Source organism: Gopherus evgoodei, chromosome 2 (assembly GCF_007399415.2).
Source record: "Gopherus evgoodei ecotype Sinaloan lineage chromosome 2, rGopEvg1_v1.p, whole genome shotgun sequence".
Classification (NCBI taxonomy): domain Eukaryota; kingdom Metazoa; phylum Chordata; order Testudines; family Testudinidae; genus Gopherus; species Gopherus evgoodei.
In genome coordinates, this window is record NC_044323.1 from 58,711,849 (window position 1) to 58,733,898 (window position 22,050).

Here is a 22,050-nt window from a genome sequence, read left to right on the forward strand (position 1 = left end):
AAGCTTAAGTGTGATGGTAAATGTTTAGATTATTATTAATTTGTATTATAGTAGTGCCTAGAGGCCCAATGAGGACTGGGGTCCAATTGTGCTAGGCACACTTTAAAAATACAAAGTAAAAGACAGTATCTGTCCCTAAAGAGCTACAATCTAAATAATCAAGAAAGACAGACAAAAATAAAAAGAACATGACTGTATTTATAGGCCCTTGAACTTTTGACTGATACAGAACAAGCTGTATGGATATGCATATTTATCTACAGGGCTTGAAAAGTGCCATGCTTGTCTAGTTCCAAATGTGGCTGATTAGATGGACAAATCCTGGTCCTCTCAGATGTAAACAAAGCAACATGTAATCTTTTGAAAACAGAGCCCCAAAATAAATGATCTAATAAACTGGAGTTAAATTTTCTTCAGAAGATTTGGGATGTTATTGTGATAGGTACAAGTGATAGAATGCACCTGGGGACAGGGAGGGGGTTTCCTAACTTTTGCTTGAAAGCAAGGTACTTTCCACTCACTTACTAACTCACTCAGGAGTAGTGTTAACCTTTGAACACTCCTACTTTGCCTGAGGGGGCGGAAACCCAGACTAGAATATCATAGAATATCAGGGTTGGAAGGGACCTCAGTAGGCCATCTAGTCCACCCCCTGCTCAAAGCAGGACCAATCCCCAGACAGACTTTTTTATAACCCCAGTTCCCTAAATTATCCTCTGAAGGATTGAACTCACAACCCTGGGTTTAACAGGCCAATGCTCAAAGACTGCCTGAGAAGGGTGACAGGAGGAGATAAAGGAGGGATTACAAACTAAGATATGTTTGTTTTTACCTGATCTGAGGTAGAGTAAAATAAGTATTAAAAGAGAACCAACACAAACTGGTATGGAAGGGAGTCAGGGTATTCCCATAGGGTCACAATCATTCCCAATGGAGACAAGGCATCCTCCTAGGAGAAAAGGGACCTAGGCAATCAAATGGTGGTGAACTGGGAGTTACAACTGGGCAGCACATGTGGTGAGATATGGGAGAAGACATATTATCCAAAAGAGGGTGTGTGGGTGGGGAGAGGTGGGAGGTGACAGAGAGAGTGCTATCAGAGGGGTAGCTGTGTTAGTCTGGATCTGTAAAAGCAGCAAAGAATCCTGTGGCACCTTATAGACTAATAGACGTTTCGGAGCATGAGCTTTCATGGGTGAATACCCACTTCGTCAGATGCACGTAGTGGAAATTTCCAGGGGCAAGTATATATAAGCAAGCAAGCTAGAGATAATGAGGTTAGTTCAATCAGGGAGGATGAGGCCCTGTTCTAACAGTTGAGGTGTGAAAACCAAGGGAGGAGAAACTGGTTCTGTAGTTGGCAAGCCATTCACAGTCTTTGTTTAATCCTGAGCTGATGGTGTCAAATTTGCAGATGAACTGAAGCTCAGCAGTTTCTCTTTCTCAGTTTCTCTGGTCCTGAAGTTTTTTTTGCTGCAGGATGGCCACCTTAAGGTCTGCTATAGTGTGGCCAGGGAGGTTGAAGTTTTCTCCTACAGGGTTTTGTGTATTGCCATTCCTAATATCTGAGAGTACTGTGTACAAGGGCAGATGCCAACATTCAGCACAAATACCAGGTCAGGCTTCATATAGGTGGGATACCTTAGAGTGAGCATGGTACCCACTCCTGCCAGATCTGCCCTACCATGCAGAGTCTGACAGACTGAGATGTACTGCCAGCTTCCCATCTTTGCACAGACAGGAGGCTAGGAGGATCCCGGGGCTTCACAAACAACTGAAGTTCCTCACATGCACGGGACGGGTGCAGAGGGGGCGAAGGGAGGAGGTGCAGAGGGATGGAGGATTCCAGATGGAGAGTGCATAGGAGCAGGGGGCGAGTGGAGGAAGTGCCGGGAGGGCGCGCGGGGAGGGGGTACCGGGGTGGGAGCGCCGAAGTGAGGCCGGGAGGGATGCATGGGGACGGGTGCGAGGGGGCGGGGACTGAAAGGGGGAGGTGCCGTGGGGCGAAGGAAGGAGGTGTTGTGGTGGGGACTGGGGGGCGAGGGGAGGAGGTGTTGTGGTGGGGACGGCTGCGGGGGGGAGAGGTGCAGGGGTCTGGAGGGCTCCGGACGGTGGGGGTGGGTCCCGGGGGTGCAATGGCAGAGGGATGGCGGGGCTGGGGGAGACGAGGGACGCTGCGCCAAGGCAGGCACCCGCGCGCCCCGCTGGAGCGAGGCACTGAAAGCAGCACCGCCGAAGACGGAGCTGGGAGAGCGGCGCCGGGATTCTGCAGCTCAGCGCAACAAAGGGAGCGGGCGGGGGGCGGAGACTTGCTCCGCCCTGCGCGCCGCAGCCGGAGCTCAGCGCCCCAGACCCGGACGGGCTTGGAGCCTGCCCTGCCCGCTGCTGGTGGTCTCCTAGCAACGCGGGACCCCGCGAGCCGCACACGCCGCGCGCCGGCTGGAGCCTTCTCCGCCCCCGGGGAGGGGCAGCCCGGGGCCACCGATCCTGCCTGGCAGAGCCCACCTGACGGGCCGGGCCCCGGGCGAGGGTGGTGCAGTGAGTCGGGGGGCCGCTTAACGTCTTGCTTCTGGGGCTCTGCCAAGTGCCTCCCCCGCCGCCGGGCAGAGGGAGACAAAAGCCCTTTGTGAGCCGGGCTGGGGGCGGATGGAGGCGCCCGCCTTCCCAGCACGGAAAGGACCTGGCTCCTGCCGCCGCCAAGTGGCTTTGCGCTGGGCTCGGGGGTCCCTACGCTCCCCCTGACATGCGGCGCCGCACGCTGCCCCTGCCCTGCCTCCTACCTGCGAAGGGTGCGCCCCTCCTCCTGCTTCGCCTCCTCCCGCGCAGCCGCCCGAGCCCCCGGCGGGGCTGAGAGCGAGCGAGCCGCTCAGCCGAGACTTGGCCGCCAGGACAGGGAGAGGTGCCGTCTGCTTCGCATTATGTGGATCCCGCTCCTGGCTTTTCTTACTGCTGGAATCGTCTCTCTGCAGAAATGCCAACGAGGGCCTGGCCCCATGCTGTGGGCAGCCCGTGTGCTCGCAGCTGTGCCGGGGCTGTGCCAGCGCCGTAAGTTGCCAGGCTTTGTTTTGGGTCGGGTGTTTTGCACTCTCGTGAGTGGGTTGAATGAGACACCCAAGGGCAGGTGAGCAGCTGCCGGGCCGGTTTGGAGAAAGCGACGCCTGAAAGGCGCAGGGCTCCTGGCTAATAGAAACTGCCAGCAGGAGCCATAAGTCCTGGGAAACTTGCACTTGACAGCTGAAGGGTTGTAGATTGAAACGAGATAGGTTAATCCTGCAGGATCCTTCCCGGTGTGTCTTTGGAACGGGCTCCTCCCTTGAGGCCAGGTGCATTAGCAAATTTTAGCTAATTTCTACCCCTGACGTTGAATTGACTTTCTCTAGAAAACTGCAGGAGGAGCAACGTTCCCGTGGGAACTCACATAAAGAGTTTAATGGTGCCACCCTCTGTTTGCACGTTCAGTGTGTTATTCCTATGTGCTGTTTTCAGTTTGGATAATACAGGTCATTGTAGCTAAATGATGGAGCAAAGGTACAGTTTATAGTCAGAATGAAAACATTAACTGTTTCATCAATACTGTTCAGCCCAGTGCTGGGCCAGGATCTGATCAAGGTAAAGGGTGATTGTTTCCTCTGCTCATACTCCCCCCCCCCGGAAAAAAAAAGAAAGAAAAAAGAACATTAATGCTGAGAGAGGACTTAAATTCCTTACACACCTTTTACAGGTGGTATTACAAACAAGGTTAGCCCAAAAGTGCAGGCTATGGGACACTGATATGCAGAAGTTCCGTTTACTTCAATAGATGTTTTGCATGCAAATGGCTCTAAAGTCATAAAGCAATTTATTCATGAAATTAAATGCCCCCCCTTTTTTAACCTCCTGCACTAGAAAAGGGTTTCACCAATTTTAGTAATTTTGTAGACTACAATATACGCTTCTGTATTAAAATTGTATGCCAAGTTTCAGCCTGGAGTTAATTAAAATGTCCAAATTATAATCATATAAAATAAGATTTATGATGGGAACAGCATTTTAGCCTTAATTAATTGTTGAATATGTAACAAGCCAATGTCTAATTCAGTAAGATTTGCTCAGTACTATTAAATGACATAACAGTGGAATAACTTCAGTTAACTTTCATGGTGTGTTTTTTTTTGTTTTGGCTTTTTTCTTAATTAAAAATGAAACAAACTAAACATCAATGAGAAAAAAGTTTACTATCAAGTTTCTTATGTAACAAAGACATCCCGTATTTGGTATTCTCTACACCAGGGGTCCCCAACATGGTGCCCGTGGGCGCCCTGGTGCCCACCAGGGTGTCTAAGTGTGCCCGCATAGTGGCCGGCAGATGAGCATCCGCCGAAATGCCACCAACAAGCAGTGTCGTCTGACGCCTCTAGATGACGCTGCTTGTCAGCGGCATTTCGGAGGTGAAGCGTATTGATCTTGCCGCTTGTCAGCAGCATTTTGGCGGATGCTCGTCCGCTGCCATGGTCCTCCACGGCTCATCATCTGGTGCCTGCCAGAGGAAAAAGGTTGGGGACCACTGCTCTACACAGTATGAATGAGCATGTTGATCCTGATGTTTTGACGTATGATTGAGCTGAGTTCAACGTAGGCTGGGTTTGAGGGAGTGGCTACGGTGACTAAGGCATCTTTGCACTATTGAATTCTTTGCATCCCTGCCATAACTCTCACTGTGCTGCAACAGCTCCCTATGGAGACATCCAGCAGTAAGAATAATTGGAGCAGCCATGCCTCTTTGCTACCTCCCTGGTATGCTCTTATGTCAGGTATGGTGGTAGATCATTTTTCTTACTTCCATCCTGCCATGCTGTCCTGTTCCAATGGGGGTATTCTCTGTGAGGAGATCATCTGGTTTGTGGCTTTTGTCTGTTTGCAGAGCTGTTGTATGGAGGCAACCATCCAGACCTGTGTATTTGCTGTATTGCACCTGTGAAAGAGAAAAAGAAACATGCTTGCATAGAGATACATAATTTTAAAACACAGAATTTCACTCATTCTTGTTGACGTATTTGTCATGTATTATTGATAAAAAATATACTATTTTATTCTGTTTAACTATTGCTTGTAATTCTGCTAAACAGTTGCATTAAAAATAGCACTAAATACCCATGAAAGTCTGTGACATGGGGAGTTGCATGGGTGTGTAAATGAAGGTAAAATTTGATTCTTCATTTGGATTAAGGTTGGAGCACAAAATAAAATCAGAGAAAATACTGCAAAATTGCACGTCTCACTAAATGTCCTCTAAGCACAGATAAAAGATTAGTTTTCCTGCCACTGACAAAGGATCTCTTGTTCAGAAACTTTTACCAAAGGAAATTGCAGTTCCGTTAAGCCAAATAAAACAAATACCTGACATGAGAATGAAACTTTTGCAAAATGAAATTTGCCAAGTACAAATTTACACAGATCCTGGACTTATAAAATTCTAAAAACCACATACCTCTTAATTAAGTAAACACTGAACAGAATAAAAGGTAAATACAAGATATAGCTATACTGGGCCATGTTAATCAGCTTGCTAATGCTATTGACTTCCATAGAGACACAGGATCAGTTAACTCATCTTGTTGACAAACTGTGTAGGACAATAATTCTACAGTTTGTCAGTTAAGTACATAAATGAAACATTTTAAAGAGCCAAATTCTGAGGAATAGTTGGTAAAGATTAACAAGAGATTGGGGGTTTAAAAACCAGCAGTGGCTCATTTGTTGGAATTCATATACTTTGGTCTTGGTGGCATCCTTAGAAATACCTAGATTATGATCTCTGTGTTAACTTTAAGTAAGCAGGCTTTACCCTGACTACCCACGCAAGGGTTGGATAGTGTTGAATCTTTATCTCTAACTTGGAGCCAGAAGTTTGGAGCACCATGGCTTCTGCTGTAGCATCCAGGGTTGACAAAACTTTTGATCGTTGGAGTTTATATTCACTTTATTTCAAGTTTCATGTGGAAGGGCTAGTTGGGTGGGGTAGAAGAGTGGAAGATCCTTTGATCATAGCATGGACAGATGTTTATTGCTCCGTCCCAATAGAATGATTTCTAACTCCAAATATAATGGTCAAGTGTTCTCTCTCCTGCTGCTTTGGTGTTTTGCCAGTCTTATCACATCTCATTCTTGTGTCTGTCTGTTCTAGCACCAAATGTTTCCTGCCTCATTATTGTGTTACTTCTCTAAGGTATAGGGAAAACTATTCAAGCTCCCCATGAAGGAAATATATTTTAAAAGGAATAGTCCCTCAAGAAAAAAAATTGAAGCAAATAGTGTATTTTGGTAGTTATTTTAAGCATGTGGACAGGCCTGCCTGTTGTTTTTCTTTTTTTTGCTGGCTCATTTCCATTGAGGACTCAGTGAAAGCCGTATTGTATAGAATACTCGATATTCAGACAGCTCTGCTTTTCATAAGTCTTAAATGAAAACAATCCAGCAAGAAGAAAAATCCTTTTTTCATTTTCCTTGAGCCTGCTTGGGTGATCCTCTTCTTGAGGAGACTTGACCCTTCTCAGGAAAACAAGCCTAACAGAGAAAAAAATTCTCTAGAACAGGGGTAGGCAGGCTATGGCACACATGCCACTTTCAGTGGCACTCACGCTGCCTGGGTCCTGGCTGCCAGTCCGAGGGCTCTGCATTTTAATTTAATTTTAAATGAAGCTTCTTAAACATTTTAAAAACCTTATTTGCTTTACATACAACAATAGTTTAGTTATATATTATAGACTTATAGAAAGAGACATTCAAAGAACATTAAAATATATTACTGGAATGCGAAACCTTAAATTAGAGTGAATAAATGAAGACTCGGCACAGCACTTCTGAAAGGTTGCCGACCCCTGCTCTAGGACATGTAGTTCTTCTGTTTTTTCTGCTCACCAATTCATTATTTCCCTTCTACTATGCCTGATAAATGTCTTTTACCAAAGGCATGAATTACTGAAACTGTTTCAATTTCAGGATACCCGCTTCGCATGGGCTGCTAATGCACTCTCTTCTAGTTTCCATGTTCTTTCTGTTGCTTGTCCATGATGAAGGAAACTAGCCCCTTTGAGGAGGGTCTATGCACAGCTCTCCACACTACAGAAGCTTTATAATAGATTTGTTCTGGAATGAGGTAGGGTGTAAGATGTGTGTCTATTAAAGGGGGCCCTCTGTACTCCTTATGTGCCACTGAGATTGGCTGCATGTAACTAACATGCCATTGTGGAAGGGAGCATTGAATGGAAGCTCTGGATTGCACTGGCCAGGAACACCCTTACATGTTTCCAAGGGACAGTAATTGCTTTTCTGGTTCTTAGGCTGGACTGAAATAATAGTTGCAAAAGGGTTGAACTGCAGTCCCATGGCCTTTGTTAGAAATTACAATCATTCTCTACCAATCAATGGATCTGAAATGGATGGCTCTTGTCATTAAAATAGAATCCAGGTCAAACATCCTCTTCAGAGCACGAGTAAAATGTTGCAGTATGCTCTTTATCAGAATGTTTAACAGAATTAAGAAAATCTATATCAAATAAACCCTTACCTGCTCAACCATTCAACAAAGGTGACTAACACATGGAATCAATGAATATTATAATCTGCCTTTGAATTAACAAAGGGCTTGAATGCTTGAAATATTTTACAAACAAGTCCCTAAAGAGAAGAATTAAGAATCGTAAGGTAAGAATATTAGGAACACCCTTCACAAAGATGACATCGGAAGATGAAAACACATCAGTACCAGAAATAAGCACAAATATAACAAAATATAAAGCCACAAACAATAGAACCTTAAAAATTAAAAATCAAAATGTGAATAATCCCCACTAATATGCTAATTATCAGATATTGAGCACTCTGTGAGGGAGGAAGCATGTGACATTATGATTATATTGCGTAAGCGGAAAATATTTCTTGTTTGATGGCTGCTAGCATTTTTTGAGACTACAGTAATGAGGCCAAATTAATCATTAGCATAGTTGATTGTAACTCCATTGTAGTGAATGGAGACGTACTTTCTTTCTTGAGCACTAAACTAGGCTCACAAATGTTCAACCCACAATGCAGAAAAATGATGAGTCACAAAAATGGAATATTTTTGCATGATGGATATACACCTTAAAAGCTGCTCCACACTAGTCTTTAAGATCAAATAATTTATATAAATATTGTGAGCATTGTATATCTTATTTCGAAAGCACTTGTACAAATATTAAAGACCCAAAGCTATATAATATGCTTAATAGTGTTCCATGGATATGGCTTCTGGGGTTTTTTTTGTGTTTTTTTGTGTTTTTTTTTTTGTGGGGGAGGTTTAATTTAATTGGGGAGGAGGTATATTTTAGCAATTTTTGAGTTCTGTGGATATGTCCACAAACTGGGGTGTTTTGGAGACTTTCCCTTGGTATATACATGTACTATACATTATTACTGTACTGTAACACATTATGTTAAAGCACACTAGGGGAACATTAGTGTGCACCAGCAAGGTTCACAGGGATGGATTTGTGCATGACAGGTTAGTGTGCTTTGGAAGTCACATCCTCTGTGTAGATGACCCCTTAGATGAAAGCCAGGGAGCCTAGGTAGCACCCGAATAAACAAACTGCACTGAAAAGGGGTCAAATCATCACAGCCCGAGTAACTATTTCTGGTATATTTCTGTTGTTTGTGGGCTATTTATTTATTTTGAGGGTGTTTCACCAGGTTTTTTTTTGTTTTTTTGTTTTTTGGGTTTTTTTGGTTAAAACCTAAAATCAGAAGCCCCATGTATGGAAAATACCCTGTGCTTGTACTGAAGGCTGGTAGTCCAGATGCTTTATTGTAAACCTGGCTTATCAAGCCTAATGCTTTGAAAATAAAATACTGGAGGGAAAAGTGATTTTTTTTTAACTGGACTCCTATCAAACTTCTAGCATCTAAGAGTCTCCATTCCAAATCATACATCTCCCTCCCAGCCAACTCTAAAGTCAAAGCTCTTGCCCTAACTTCCGCTTTCTCTCCAGCCTAATTAAAAGACTCAATGCCTCCTTCGCATCTGCTTAGAACAGGCATAAGTTATGATGAACAAAATAGAATATGCTGTATTGTTCTGTTCTAAGCTGCTTGGATGTTGTTAATTAAAATAATTCCATTTCTGGCAGTTCAATATTGAAGTTGATTGTTAGTATAAACGGACTTGGCTATTTTGTGCGGTCTTTTGAGAGGGAAGAACAACTGTAATGAATGTGTACTGTCCATTGTAATGGAACCTTTCGGGAAGAAAAGCAAATGCCTTGCCAGCCATTCAGGATTCTCTCTTGTTCTGGTGGCAGAATAAGAATAACCCCTTGAGCAAAATATAAGCGTTTCAGGAGGATAGGAATTTACAGCACCAGCAGGCTGCCAAGAAACAACTTCTGTGTTTGCCTAAGTTCAAGTATTTGCAAAGTTGATAATTGAGCATTCTCTTCATATGTTTCTGCGTTTTCCATTGCTTCATGGTTATGGGTCTGAAGTAATTTCTGCCTGCTATTACTAGTAATAGGCAAAAATAATGAGTAAGAATAACTTATAACTATTAAAAAAAAAAGCTAGAGACTGTGCAGTTTTCCCTCCTCTTTAATTTTCTTTAATTAGTGGCTCAGGTAAGGAATATGCCCTTGCTGCAGGCAATAGGGTGTTACTTCTAGGGATTGGATTTTTCAAATTTTCAAAGTACTTTCTATTCCCCTTGCTTTCTTTGGGAGTCAGGAATGCTCATTGTCTTGTAGGATTGGACTCAAAGTTTTAAAAGACCCAAAGTTTTTGGCATGTAGCTTTTGTACAAATATAGCTGCATGTTATGCTTTAGTAAAAGTGTAATTAAAATAAGTATGTTCCATTTTGTGCTCATGAAGAGGAGGAGAAGTCTCCTCTTAACATTCTCCCTGCTGAAAGTCCTCCATATCTGTGTCCGAGTTGTGAGGATCCCCATTTTCTCCCCCTTTTGCTTTATGTTTTGTCCTCAAAATCCCATGTCATGGCCACCTTCCTTCCAGCCATTTGACTGATTTCCCTTCAGACCGCATCCATATGTGGCGCCTATATTCCTCTACACAACAGAACTGTTGCTCAACTGGCTGATGGGATCACTGTTGAAGGACTTAAGATACCTGGCAGCTATTTGTTTTGATAAAGTAAAGATCAGAACTAGGAATCAAATCTGGGACCTTGGTGTGAAAATACAGAATGAGTTTTTAATAAACCCCATGTGACAGGTTGGATCACAGAAGCCCCCTTGGGGATGCCAACTGATGTGCCAAGAGTACTACTGCCACTGCTTTCCCTGCCAGCTTGGGACTCCAGCACCCTGTCTTGTCGAGCCAGACATGCTAGTCTCTGCTTCAACACAGACCTTGGGTATGAGCCACATGCCCCAAAGCTGCAGACTTAACTGAAAGCAACTTAAGAAGTGTTTCTGGCTTTAACACTCAGATGCCCAACTCCCAATGGAGTCCAAACCCCAGATAAATCCTTTTTACCTTGTATAAAATGTATACAGGGTAAACTCATAAATCGTTCGCCCTCTGTAATACTGATAGAGAGGTATGCACAGTTGTTTGCCTCCCCCCCGGTATTAGTACATACTCTGGGTTAATTAATAAGTAAAAAGTGATTTTATTAAGTACAGAATGTAGGATTTAAGTGGTTCCAAGTAGTAACAGACAGAACAAAGTGAATTACTAAGTAAAATAAAACAAAACACGCAAGTCTGAGTCTAATACAGTAAGAACACTGAATACACACAAAATCTCACACTGAATGGTGTTCCAGTAAGATTCCTTTTACAGACTAGTCTACTTCTAGTCTCGGTCCAGCAATCACTCACAGCGCCTGTAGTTATTGTCCTTTGTTCCAATTTCTTTCAGGTATCCTTGGGGGTGGAGAGGCTATCTCTTGAGCCAGCTGAAGACCAAATAGAGGGGTCTCCCAGGGATTCAAATAGACTTTCTCTTGTGGATGGAGACCCCCTCCACTCTCCTATGCAAAGTCCAGCTCCAAGATGGAGTTTTGGAGTCACATGGGCAAGTCACATGTCCATGCATAACTTAGTTTTTACAGGTAGCAGCCATTGTTTACATGCTACCTTGAATGTCTTCAGGTAGACTTCTTATGTGGATTGGAACTTTCCAAGATTTATTGTCCTTTAAGTGTTTCCTGACTGGGCACTTAATTTGCACATTCCATTCTCAAGAAGCTGACCATTTGCTTTATAACGCTACTTAGACATCAAGAAAGTACACAGCCAATATTCATAACTTAGAATACAACAATGACACATGCATACAAATAAGATGAATAGATTCAGTAGAGCAGTGGTCTCCAACCTTTTCGGCTGGCAGGCACCAGCTGAAGGACCACTGCCGCGGTAGAGCACCCACCGAAATGTCTCCGAATTTTGGCAGGATTTCGGCGGTGACACATCTCGATGACGGCACTTGTCTATGGCAAGCGGTGTCAGCGAGAGGCGTCCCCGCCGAAATTCGGGAGCGATGCCTCTCTATGACATCACTTGTCGACGGCAAGTGGCGTCATCAAGAGGCGTCCCCGCCGAAATTTGAGAGCGACGCCTCTCGATTACATCACTTGTCGACGGCAAGCAACGTCATCGAGAGGCGTCGTTGTGGCATTTCGGCAAGTGCTTTCCTGGGGGCCAGGACGTGGGTGCATTAAGATGCCCCCGCGGGCGCCATGGCACCCACGGGCACCGCGTTGGGGACATCTGCAGTAGATCATAACCTTTACAGAGATATGTTACATGGCATATGTAGCATAAAACATATTCCAGGTATGTCGTATATATACATTAACAAGCATATTTCCATGAAGCCGTATGGGGTGCACCGTCACACCACATTTTCAGGTCTTTGTAGCTTGGTTGCATAACTTACTTTATGCTGAAAGATCCACTCGTTACTGATAAGTAATATATAGCAAATCTCGCTTCTGCAGTAAATTGTGTATATACATATGTGCACAATGGGACAAGTTAAAAGGTGAATAGAAGTCTGTTGAAGTGTTGAAAGAGCAGACAGAGTTAGCAGAAAAGCAACGAACAGGAAACTGTAAATTTTAAAATATACCACTCCTCACTTTAATTTAAAATGTTTGGAGTCCATATGTAAAATACTCTGAATCACACCTATTTACTAGTATTTCTCTTTCTTTCCTATCACTGTTGTAACTGAGCACCTCCTAATACTGCCTCTCATCACTTTTTAGGTGGAGAAGGTATTACTTGGGGAACTAAGACTGCAATTTCCATAGAAAATCTGTGACAGAGCCAGGAATTAAGCATATCTAGTGCCTTAAAAACAAGATCCTATCTCCCACAACATCTTTGAAACTAGCCCACTGCATTGCCTGCTGATGTCCATCAGGATATGTGTGTTTTCTGCCTGATTCTGGTACAACAATAAAATATATAAGTACTCTAGCACAGACATATGGTAGATGGTGCTATGAGAGAAATATTTCTCTGTTTTTATGTTCATTTTCCATAAGAATGGTTAGTGTTTTTGGTATTACTAGTGGAATAAACTTCTTTTAGTTGCTGTAATTAGTTTCTTTTATAAATTATTTTATGTTTTCTATCATCTTGGCAAATTCAGAAATAAAATTATTTAACAATGAACAATTATAGTACATTGTGCTGGACTAGCACAAATGACCTGATGAGAAAAAAACAGAATCAGACTGTAGCTTGTTCACTGAAATGAAAACGTTACTACATTTTTGCTCACTTTTGTCCAAGGGAATATGTAAAGGATGATCTTGTTGACTTGAAACCAGCATAGACATTTTAAATACCTGTCTATATTGATAATGGGAACTGTATTGTAATACTTAAAAAGGACATGCCGGGCTAGTACAGAGGGCAAACTATGTTAGTTTAAGGTCACTGTAGAACAAAAAAGGATTTCAGGAAAGTTCAGCTCAGTTAATGAATAATTCTTCCTTCTCTCTCTCTCACTCTTCCAACTGTTAAACAAATCATAAACGATTTCCTGTTGGACTAAAACAGGTGTATTATAATAGCCAGTACAGTGGATGGTTCTTCAGCTATTTATTGATCATCAAGCCTAAATAGAGGCTCATGGTTTAATTTGTGCCCTGTAATGTTAATAGCTGTATATTTTACAGTAGTATTGGGAAAAAGACAGATTTGAAAATAGATGAGGGCAAACGTAAGACAACAGCCTGACTTTGCTTCACACAACAATGAAAGGTACAACAGCCCCTCACCATGGCATGTATCAGTCAGGCAATATTGAGGGCATTGGGACCTGGTATAAGGAATCCATTGGGATTTGTAGAGCCATGGGGGTGAAGGAGTGAACTTCTTCTCCTCTGATGCAGTGTCCTCCACAAATCTTGGTTCCTCCCTTACCAGGTTATGGCAGCCATGGTTACTGCCATGTTAGGGCAGTAGTAACCCCAATCAATATAGAGAAGGGGTTACTTTTGCCTGTACTCTGTTCTGTTTCAGATGTCAACTGACAGAAGTCTTGCCTAGACTGTCAGTTATTTGGGCACTTACCCTCTTCTTCTGCTAAGCTGGGATGGGGCTCTCTGTGTTGTCAATGGCTCCAAAACATCCCTTCCAGCTCAGAGTTAGGTTGGAGTCCAACACCATCTCTAGGCAGGTCTGGGATTGGGTAGCTGCAATAGGGTGGGGTGGGTTCCTTAAAGATTTGATTAAGCTGCAGCAAACTTCTTATTGCAGGGATAGTACCACTGGTAAGGCCCAAGGATTTGTCATTGTCTTTGAAATTCATAGCAGTTATCCAGCTAAGAACAGTGGCCCTTCCCTCCCTCCCTCCCTCCCTCCCCCTTCAGTATATTCTGGCACTACTTGAAAATTCAGTATCAGAGGGGTAACCGTGTTAGTCTGGATCTGTAAAAGCAGCAAAGAGTCCTGTGGCACCGTATAGACTAACAGACATTTTGGAGCATGAGCTTTCATGGGTGACACATGCATCCGACGAAGTGGATATTCACCCACAAAAGCTCATGCTCCAAAACGTCTGTTAGTCTATAAGGTGCCACAGGACTCTTTGCTGCTTTTGAAAATTCAGGATCATTTTGTCCATTTTTGTAGTGACTGGCCGGTGCTATTCCAAAAATGGGTGGAGGCTGGGCTAAGTGAGGGCACTTAGTGGAGTAGCTGATTCAACTAAGCAGGTCCCCTCTCCCAGAGTGAATCCCTCCAGCATAGAGAGATCTGTGCTGGTGAACTGGGGTGAGTCATATACATTTCTGCTGTACTTGACACCTGGTTTCATTCCCAGTTTCAGCTTTTCAGACTGATAAGAGTTTTTCAGTTTTGTGACACAAGCACATTTCTATGGGATGGGAATTCCTTGTCACTCCATGACCCCTAATGGAGAACTTAGTAAGTTTCAGGGAAAACATAGGATCCACTGTGCTTGTACAGAGACCCCCACGCCCCTCCACCCCCCAGGAAACATGAAGTCTATCAGGGATTTAAAGTTTGGCAAGAATGACACAGAATATCTTTAACTAAAACAAAGCTCATGACATAACTAAGTGTGCTCTTCCAATCTAAACAACTGTAAATTTTCATTTTGCCTTGGAAGTGCTGTGGAATGGTTTTGAAACATTAAAACACTAATTAACTGTTTAAAGTCTGGCAATGTATTGTCTGTTTTCCCCCCCATTGGATACCTATACTGTACCTGCAAAACATAGGAATGAACAAATGAAATTTGCCAGCACAACAGGAAAATTGCATATAAAAATGTGTTTTCACATACGATTACAATGGGTGTATGAGTCTGTATATTTTGTGGGCACAACTTAAGTCTTTTTTTTTTCTTTTTCTGCTTTTGTTTTTAAATCTTGGCCTCAACGTTAGCAATAAATACAATTTAAAAAAATAATAATTCTGTAATCTGTTCCTTCGCTTACCTGTCAAGTCATGCATTCAGGAGTGTGATCCTTCAGCCTTTAAAAGCAATTACAAACCTCCTAATTGACTTTATTGAGAAGAGATTTCTAAAAACCTACAACAGAACACAGGAACTGCCTGCTCTTAGGTGTGTTTGAGGTCAAAAATTGCTGCAACAAAAGCACAAATCCTGAACTCATAACTTCACAGAACAATAAAAGGAACCAACTTTACAGTATTGTGTTATAAGATGTAGTAGCGTATTCAATAATTTTAAGCCATACACTTACAAAAGCTCTGTACCTTAGCTCATCTTTCTGAATTTATGCTTAGGCAATTCATTGATTACAGGCACTGTCTATTGCTTTGTGTACCACAAATTGAAGAGGATATTTCTTAATTAACTAATCTAAGTTCAAAGAGTGCAAAACCAAACCAAAAAAGTTTCACACCTGAAACTCTTTTCCTGAAATGTTATTTACCATACTCCGAGATTCATGTTAATCATTTACCATATTTTAAGATTACAAAATTCCATTGAAAAATTGCCAGGCACTGTTTTTCCTTTTTTCTTTCTGTATTCCAAAAGTCAATAAAAACATTAGAATAGCCTCACAAACAGGCTATACCTGGCTAAATATTGCCACTGAACACAGAGTCCCTGAACGGTGGGGTCTCACCTGTCTGATATGAATTTTACTTTTTGTATAAATAGTGGTTTTTAAATGTGTGTGATTCTAAAACATGTATTTTCCCCATATTATTCTATTATTCTACATGCAGAGGCCTACTGTTATTTCCATGTTGATGAGGTACTAATGGAAGTGCTGCTCATAGATATTAGACTAGAGAGGGAACTTTGTTGTAGCTGAGATATTGGCTCCTGGTTCCCAGTGCAACACAGAGTTGCAAAGGATGATTCCAGCATCTGGAGATCAGGGCATAAAGACATCCACATCTACATCCCTTCCAGGAATGCCCCTAGGGCAGGAGCCAAGGGTGTTTTCTTGTAGCTGGTAAGCCATTTCTATGCATCCTGAGGTACACTTTACACAAGGGTAATCCTAAAGGATGCATTTAAGGCAGCTTTCTTGGTACTTTATACCATCACTTTGCTGCAGAGCAACTTGAGTAGATCAAACTTAGGACACAGCAGCTATTGGCTGTGGAGTGAGTATTTCCAAATGATATGATCATCTTAAATTACTGTGTACACTTCTATCTGTGAGAGATGGATTCAGAATAAGATGGCTTCAGAAACAATATTCTTTGACTTAGTGTTTACAGGCATGCATCGCACCAAGGAATTGTAGCCATCTTGTCTAAAGGCAGACAGCTCCACAAGAAAATGCAGGGAGAGAAGAAGGGCTAAAAATGAATGATGGGGATATTCACTAACTTCAAGGATGACTTGAAAAATGTTCCAGGCACCTACTAGCTGTAGGATTAAACCTGTTGGACAGAGGAAGATATGAAGTCCAAGAGTAGGTCCAGAGGCGGCATCCTTATGAAGGTCAGCATCCATGTCATCGCCCTGCTGCTAGAGAGGGGGAAGGTGCTCTCTCTGGGCACCACTTGGTGGTTCCATCTTTCCTTCTCTGCCTTAGGGTAGTATATTTCTGATAAACTTGCTCTAATCCCTCTGTCCCCAACTGCCTGTGTCCTCTCTTTCCTTCAGAGCCTCTTGGATGCTGTGTTGTCAGAAATCTCTGCTGCTCTGCCTCTACCCCAGAGCCCTCTGGCTACAAGGAGAGATGGAAAGAGGTCTTGGTTACTCTTCCCCTAACTTCTGTGTCCTTGGTTGATCTTCCCAGTTAATAATTCCTATGACTGCCTCTGCTGCTGCTCCTAGATTTCCCATGCAGCATGAAACTGAGGTGAGTCTTTGCTGTTTGACTGCTGCTGCCCACAGGGTTATGATTAGTGACTGGTTTCCTTAATTCTCTGGCAACGTCTATACTATGAGCTAGGGGTGTGATTCCCAGTCTCACGTAGGTATACTCTCACTAAGTCTCATTGCACTATAATCAGATAAAAAGCAATGTTGCTATGGTAGGAGGAGTAGCAGCCATGGAGGCACAGCTGAGCCATGTATGTCTGGGTCCAATCCAAATTTACCAAGTTTCTTTTTTTTTAAATGTTCTAGACTTGCTAATGTACATCTCAGAGACCTGCAAACCTATGAGCAGCAAAGATTCATGGAAATAATGCTGCATGACGTAACATTTTGAAGATTTTCTTTGTGACCATAGAGCTTAGAAACTGCTTATTTAAAAATAAAGTTTACAGTCGTCAGAAATTGATCTCACTTAGGATCTCAAGTACCTACTTTTTTAAAATCCTGACTCTGTGTCAGTCTGTACTCTGCATGTGCAAGTAGTGTTTTTTATTCCTAGATCTCAAAGGTTATTATTTCCATTTAGGCGTAAATGAGAGACAGAGAGGTTAACTGACCTACCAATAGCACACAGCAAGACAATGGTAGCGTTAGGACTAGAATCTAAATCCAGCTCCCAGTCTTGCTCGCTAGCAATGCTTTCCACAGTATTTATCTAGATGTGTGTGTTTAACTCTTACGGTTTGATCTCTTTCAGTGAAACTGCCAGAACACTTCACTCAAGTTGACAGTGTTCCTTAAAATAAGGAAGTTTTTAAATTAGCCAGTTTTTTTTTTAAAAAAGTCTAGAAATTTTAAATGGGGGAATAAATCTTAATGGTTCTGAGAGTGGATTTTACTTCCTTACCATGTTGACAGAAGTCTCTTTGGTGGGTCCAAGAGCAGCAATACCAAACCTGTTCAATCCTGCTCTCCTTCCCATTACCATTCTCTTTGTGCATGCATCTGCCCGCTACCTCTTCAGTTCAGTTGCAGGTTTGCTGCTCTTCTTGCTGTTAAGCACCCTCTTTCACATCCTGTGGAGGTGCATGCAGCTGAGATCCCATCAGAGCAAAGTGTGAGAGTGATGCAAGTGACCATCAATAAAATAGTGAAACAGACTACATTCAAATAACTGTCAACTGCACAAAGTACAGGGGAAAAACAGAGGAAAAATGTTTTTCTCTAATGTCTCCTTTCTAGTAATCTGAGGGATTACTTGTAAAAATAGCAGATTCACAGGTTTTCATAAGGAAATGTGATTTTTTTTTCAAGTTGGTGTTCCTTTACTCTGAAATTCTGTCCTTTTGTTACACCTGTGCTATCCTATTGGGAAATTGGGTGTAGCAGAAATTAATTTAAAGGCATAGGTGCAACTCCCTGGAAACAGCCAGCATGTCTACACTGTCTTGTAAACCTGGGTCTGTAGGACCCGGCCTTTTGGGCTCAGTGTTTCCAAACCTGTGCTTTAGCATCTGCACTGTATTGTAAACCTGGGTTTACAATTTCTGGACCTGGGTCTCATGGCTGTGCTGGTGTGTCCACCTTCTGACTTGAGTCTGCCACTTGAGCTACATCCAGACTGCAGAACTACAGGGCTTGGACCCAAGTGATAGTGGGTCAGACGAGGACCCACAATTCTAGCTGAGTCCTGAGTCCTGGGTCCTGAGTGCTTGCTGATCCAAGTCAGATTGATTTGTGTGTGGACAAAAGGGGAGCTTGGGCTCAAACCTGAGTCAGGGCTTGGACTTAGTGTGCAGTGTAGACATATTCTGATAGCTTAATTTACCCTGTACTATATTGTTTATGGTGGAATGCAAGCAGGAAAGACCTCATGTTGACTTTCAGATTCCAGGAGGAGTTTGCAGGATTGGCAATTAGAACAAACCTTTTTCCCAATTGGAAAGTGAGCAAGAAGTGTTAGACACAATCATAATGGAAACCCTCCTGCTCCGTGCCATTTTTGCAATACTTTTTCAGTGTGCATCTGCACTTTCAGTCAAAATAAACTAGGAAACTGTCTGTTATCTGGGGCAGTTGCTGGCTGTCCTACTTATGGGAATGAAGCTGTCTGGCCTGTCAAATAAAATAGAAGGGTGAAGGCAACTCTGATATACTGCATTACAAGCACAGGAAAAACCTGTGGTCTTCTTCCAAAGTATTGCCACATAATGGCTATTATGGACCATAGTAACTACAGAGAGGCCCAAACAAGGAGTTGGTGTATTTAAGTCTTTCAAACAAGATTGGAAGTCTTTCTAAAAGCTATACTTTAGTTCTCCAAAAGTTTCTGGTCTTGATACAGGAGTGACTGGGTGAAATTCTGTAACCTCTGTTATGTAGGCTACATGATCATAAATTCCCATTCTCACCTTCAACTCTATGTACTCATTTATTAAACAATCCGAGAGGGTATACGTTGATGGTTATGTTTTTGGCTTGCCATCCTAAGAGTGTGCCCTCCAGAAAGTAGTGCATTCACTTCTTCAGTATGTGTGATAATTATGACTTGTGTGGGGAATTCTTCTTCTTTGTATGTGTGGCTGGATATATGCAGTTTAACCTGCTACACTTAGGCATATGCACATAATAAAAACTATGTGGTTCTCAAGCCAAAATTTGGCCCTTGTTTAAAATACCTTTTGGCATACATCGGTTCTAACTAAGCCAATAGAAACTTGCTCTTAACTTTGGCTATATAGTAAGTCAGTCTTGTCTGGACTCTGTTGGTGAAGTGGCAGGAAAATTCTCCATTTTTTACAGAGCCTACTCATAAAAATGTTTCTTATTTTTTGGAATAAGATATTTTTTAAACTGTTTTATATAAGCTTTTCATTTTAAAGTTTTAGAATAGACTTATAACTAAATAATAAATACTTTGTGAATGAAAACATGTCCATAAATGTAACTGTTATAAGAGATCATATTGAAACAAATTTAGGAATGGCATTAATAATCTAGCCAGAGTCTATTTTGGATATCAATAAATCAGTTTCAAGTTTTCCCTCCTCCTCATTCCAAATGAATTAATCTTTTAAGCCAGTGGTAACAAGTCTTTCAATTGCCAGTCATTAATTTTATGATTGGAAAACAGAACTTCTGAGGCCGAGGAGTCGTCAGCAAAAAGATCTTTAGATCTCATTTGTTAACAGTCTTCCATGTGTTAACTATCACATGGAAAACCCCAACTGGAGTTTTAGGGCCTTCTCCTCTTTCTTGCTGTTTTCATTCCTGGCTATTTCTAACAAAGTAGTCTCTAGCTATATTCATAACCAACAATAACATTAATAAAAAAAAATCTGGAAGAAGTTTTGTGTCTATTCAGCTTGCAGATGCTGTCCACCCATCCTGTTGATGATTGACATTCATTATCCTTCTTGGCAGGTGTGTGTGTAGGAGTAGTCATGTTACACATGCTGTAACATTTCATTCTGGGAAATGTTTAAGAAAAACATACAAGAACTTTGCAAGCAAATTACCTGTATTATTCATATTGGAGTCTACATCTATAGTAGGGACTCTCATAAATGAATATAAGAAATTCACTGGACCAAATTCATTTTTGGTTTAACTCCATTGATTACAGTGATTACAAGGGATTAATTTAGCCAATTATTGTCTATTTAGTCATACAGGCTAATACACCATATTAAAAACTCTTAAGGGAAATGGCAACAGCAGAATCGATCCTTTCCATGTAACTAGCAACCTTCTCCTTACTTCTGCTGAAGGCGCTTTCTCCCTCCTGGTTCTTCTTGGCCTTAGTGCAGCCTTCAGTATTGTGGATCACTTTCTCCTGCGGTTTCTGCCTGTAAACTTTCTGCTCTTACCTGTCAAACAACTCTTCTGTTAGAACTGGCTGCATCTCAGTGAATCCCATCAAGGTTTAGGTCTGAGTCTCTTTTCTCTTCTATCCAGCTTCTCCCTACCTTTTCTGTTAGTTGCCACACTTATGCTGATGATCAGCCATTCTATACCTTTGGTACCTTGAATGACTTCCCTCTGTTCCTCTCTCTGTCTGTCATGACCAAATAAACTTCTGACTTCATCTCTGCTTCTGAAGACGTTGAAGAGAGAAGGGATTCTCTTGAGCAAGAAAATCCTCAAATGCAACTCCATCCCCTTGATTTCCTCCTCCAACACCTTGGCATCGTCCTGGGCCCTCTTATTCCTGCAGATCTGTCTATCACCAGCTTCACAACCCTGCCAGTGCACTGCCTTGACTGAAATCCTCATCTGTGCTGTTTTGTCCCATCCTTTCAATTTGTAGTGCCACTTTCTTCGTGGCGTCCAAGTTCCAGCTCTCTAGATTTCAGCACGTGGAGAATGCTGCTGCCCGTCTTTTCACAAATGCAAAGAAGTTTGATGGTAACACAGAACAACACTGCCCTGCCTTGCACTTATTTCAGGTCTAGTCCAAATTTACCATGTTTCTTTTTTTAAAGTACACCTTATAGACTAGTTTTTGCTCTTTTTACTTTTCTTGATGCTCACTCCACTTACCTAGCACTGACGTCCTCTTTGTCCTTTCAAGCAATTTCTCTTCTGCTGCTAGAACCTTCTCTGCATCTCTTGCCATCTAAAATTATGTTCCTGTCTCTCTTCAGTTTATCCATACTCTGTCATCTGGTAACCCACATTTTCTCCCTTTTGAATATGTGTTAATTTCTCTCTCTGCATTATTATTATTATTTTATTATATTTTATAATAAAACATTTTGGATGCAGCTTGTATAAAATAAAAGGCAGATCAAGTTTCTATTTAAGTCTTTGTGAGTTTTGCCACTAACTTAAAAATGTGAGCAGGATAAGACCTTAAGGTCATATTCTATTAGACATTGATCTATTTTGTTTATACTAATTGTTCCAAAGCTGTTATCAAGTAAGCATCAGTTATGCAGGGAGCTAGTTGCTTGTGGAGAGCTGGCTGATTGTGTAATGCTGGTTCTCCTCCTTGAATCGAGGTGCTAAAATCACATTAAAAGAAACTAAAATATTAAATACTTTCTCAATATTATTTTTAGTGTGAGCTGTTTTAACTGTCGCAAGGATTTTATTCTGGAAGGGGAAGTGGCCTGCATGATAATGAATGGGAAGGAGGTGATCTGTGAGACAATATCTTTATTAAGGTGTGGTCAATGCTATGGAAAAGTTAGAGAACCCCTGGTTTATACAAAGTTAAAATCTTGAATGAAAAACAAGTGTCTCTTAAAGCAGCATGCACCTGTTATAATGGATG

General features: G+C 42.0%; 1 protein-coding gene across 3 annotated transcripts in view; it reads left to right on the forward strand.

The window, feature by feature from the left end:
• Positions 1-2,368: 2,368 nt before the first annotated feature.
• Positions 2,369-22,050, forward strand: part of ITGB8 (integrin subunit beta 8) — a 79,290-nt gene continuing 59,608 nt past the window's right edge. For 2 of the 3 annotated variants that reach the window (XM_030550726.1, XM_030550727.1), the window contains exon 1: positions 2,369-3,045. In XM_030550726.1, the coding sequence (XP_030406586.1) occupies positions 2,919-3,045 (127 nt within the window). In that variant the 5' untranslated portion in view covers positions 2,369-2,918. Of the gene's footprint in view, positions 3,046-16,702; positions 16,813-22,050 lie in introns of those variants that run through there. The other variant, XM_030550729.1, reaches the window with a different exon arrangement.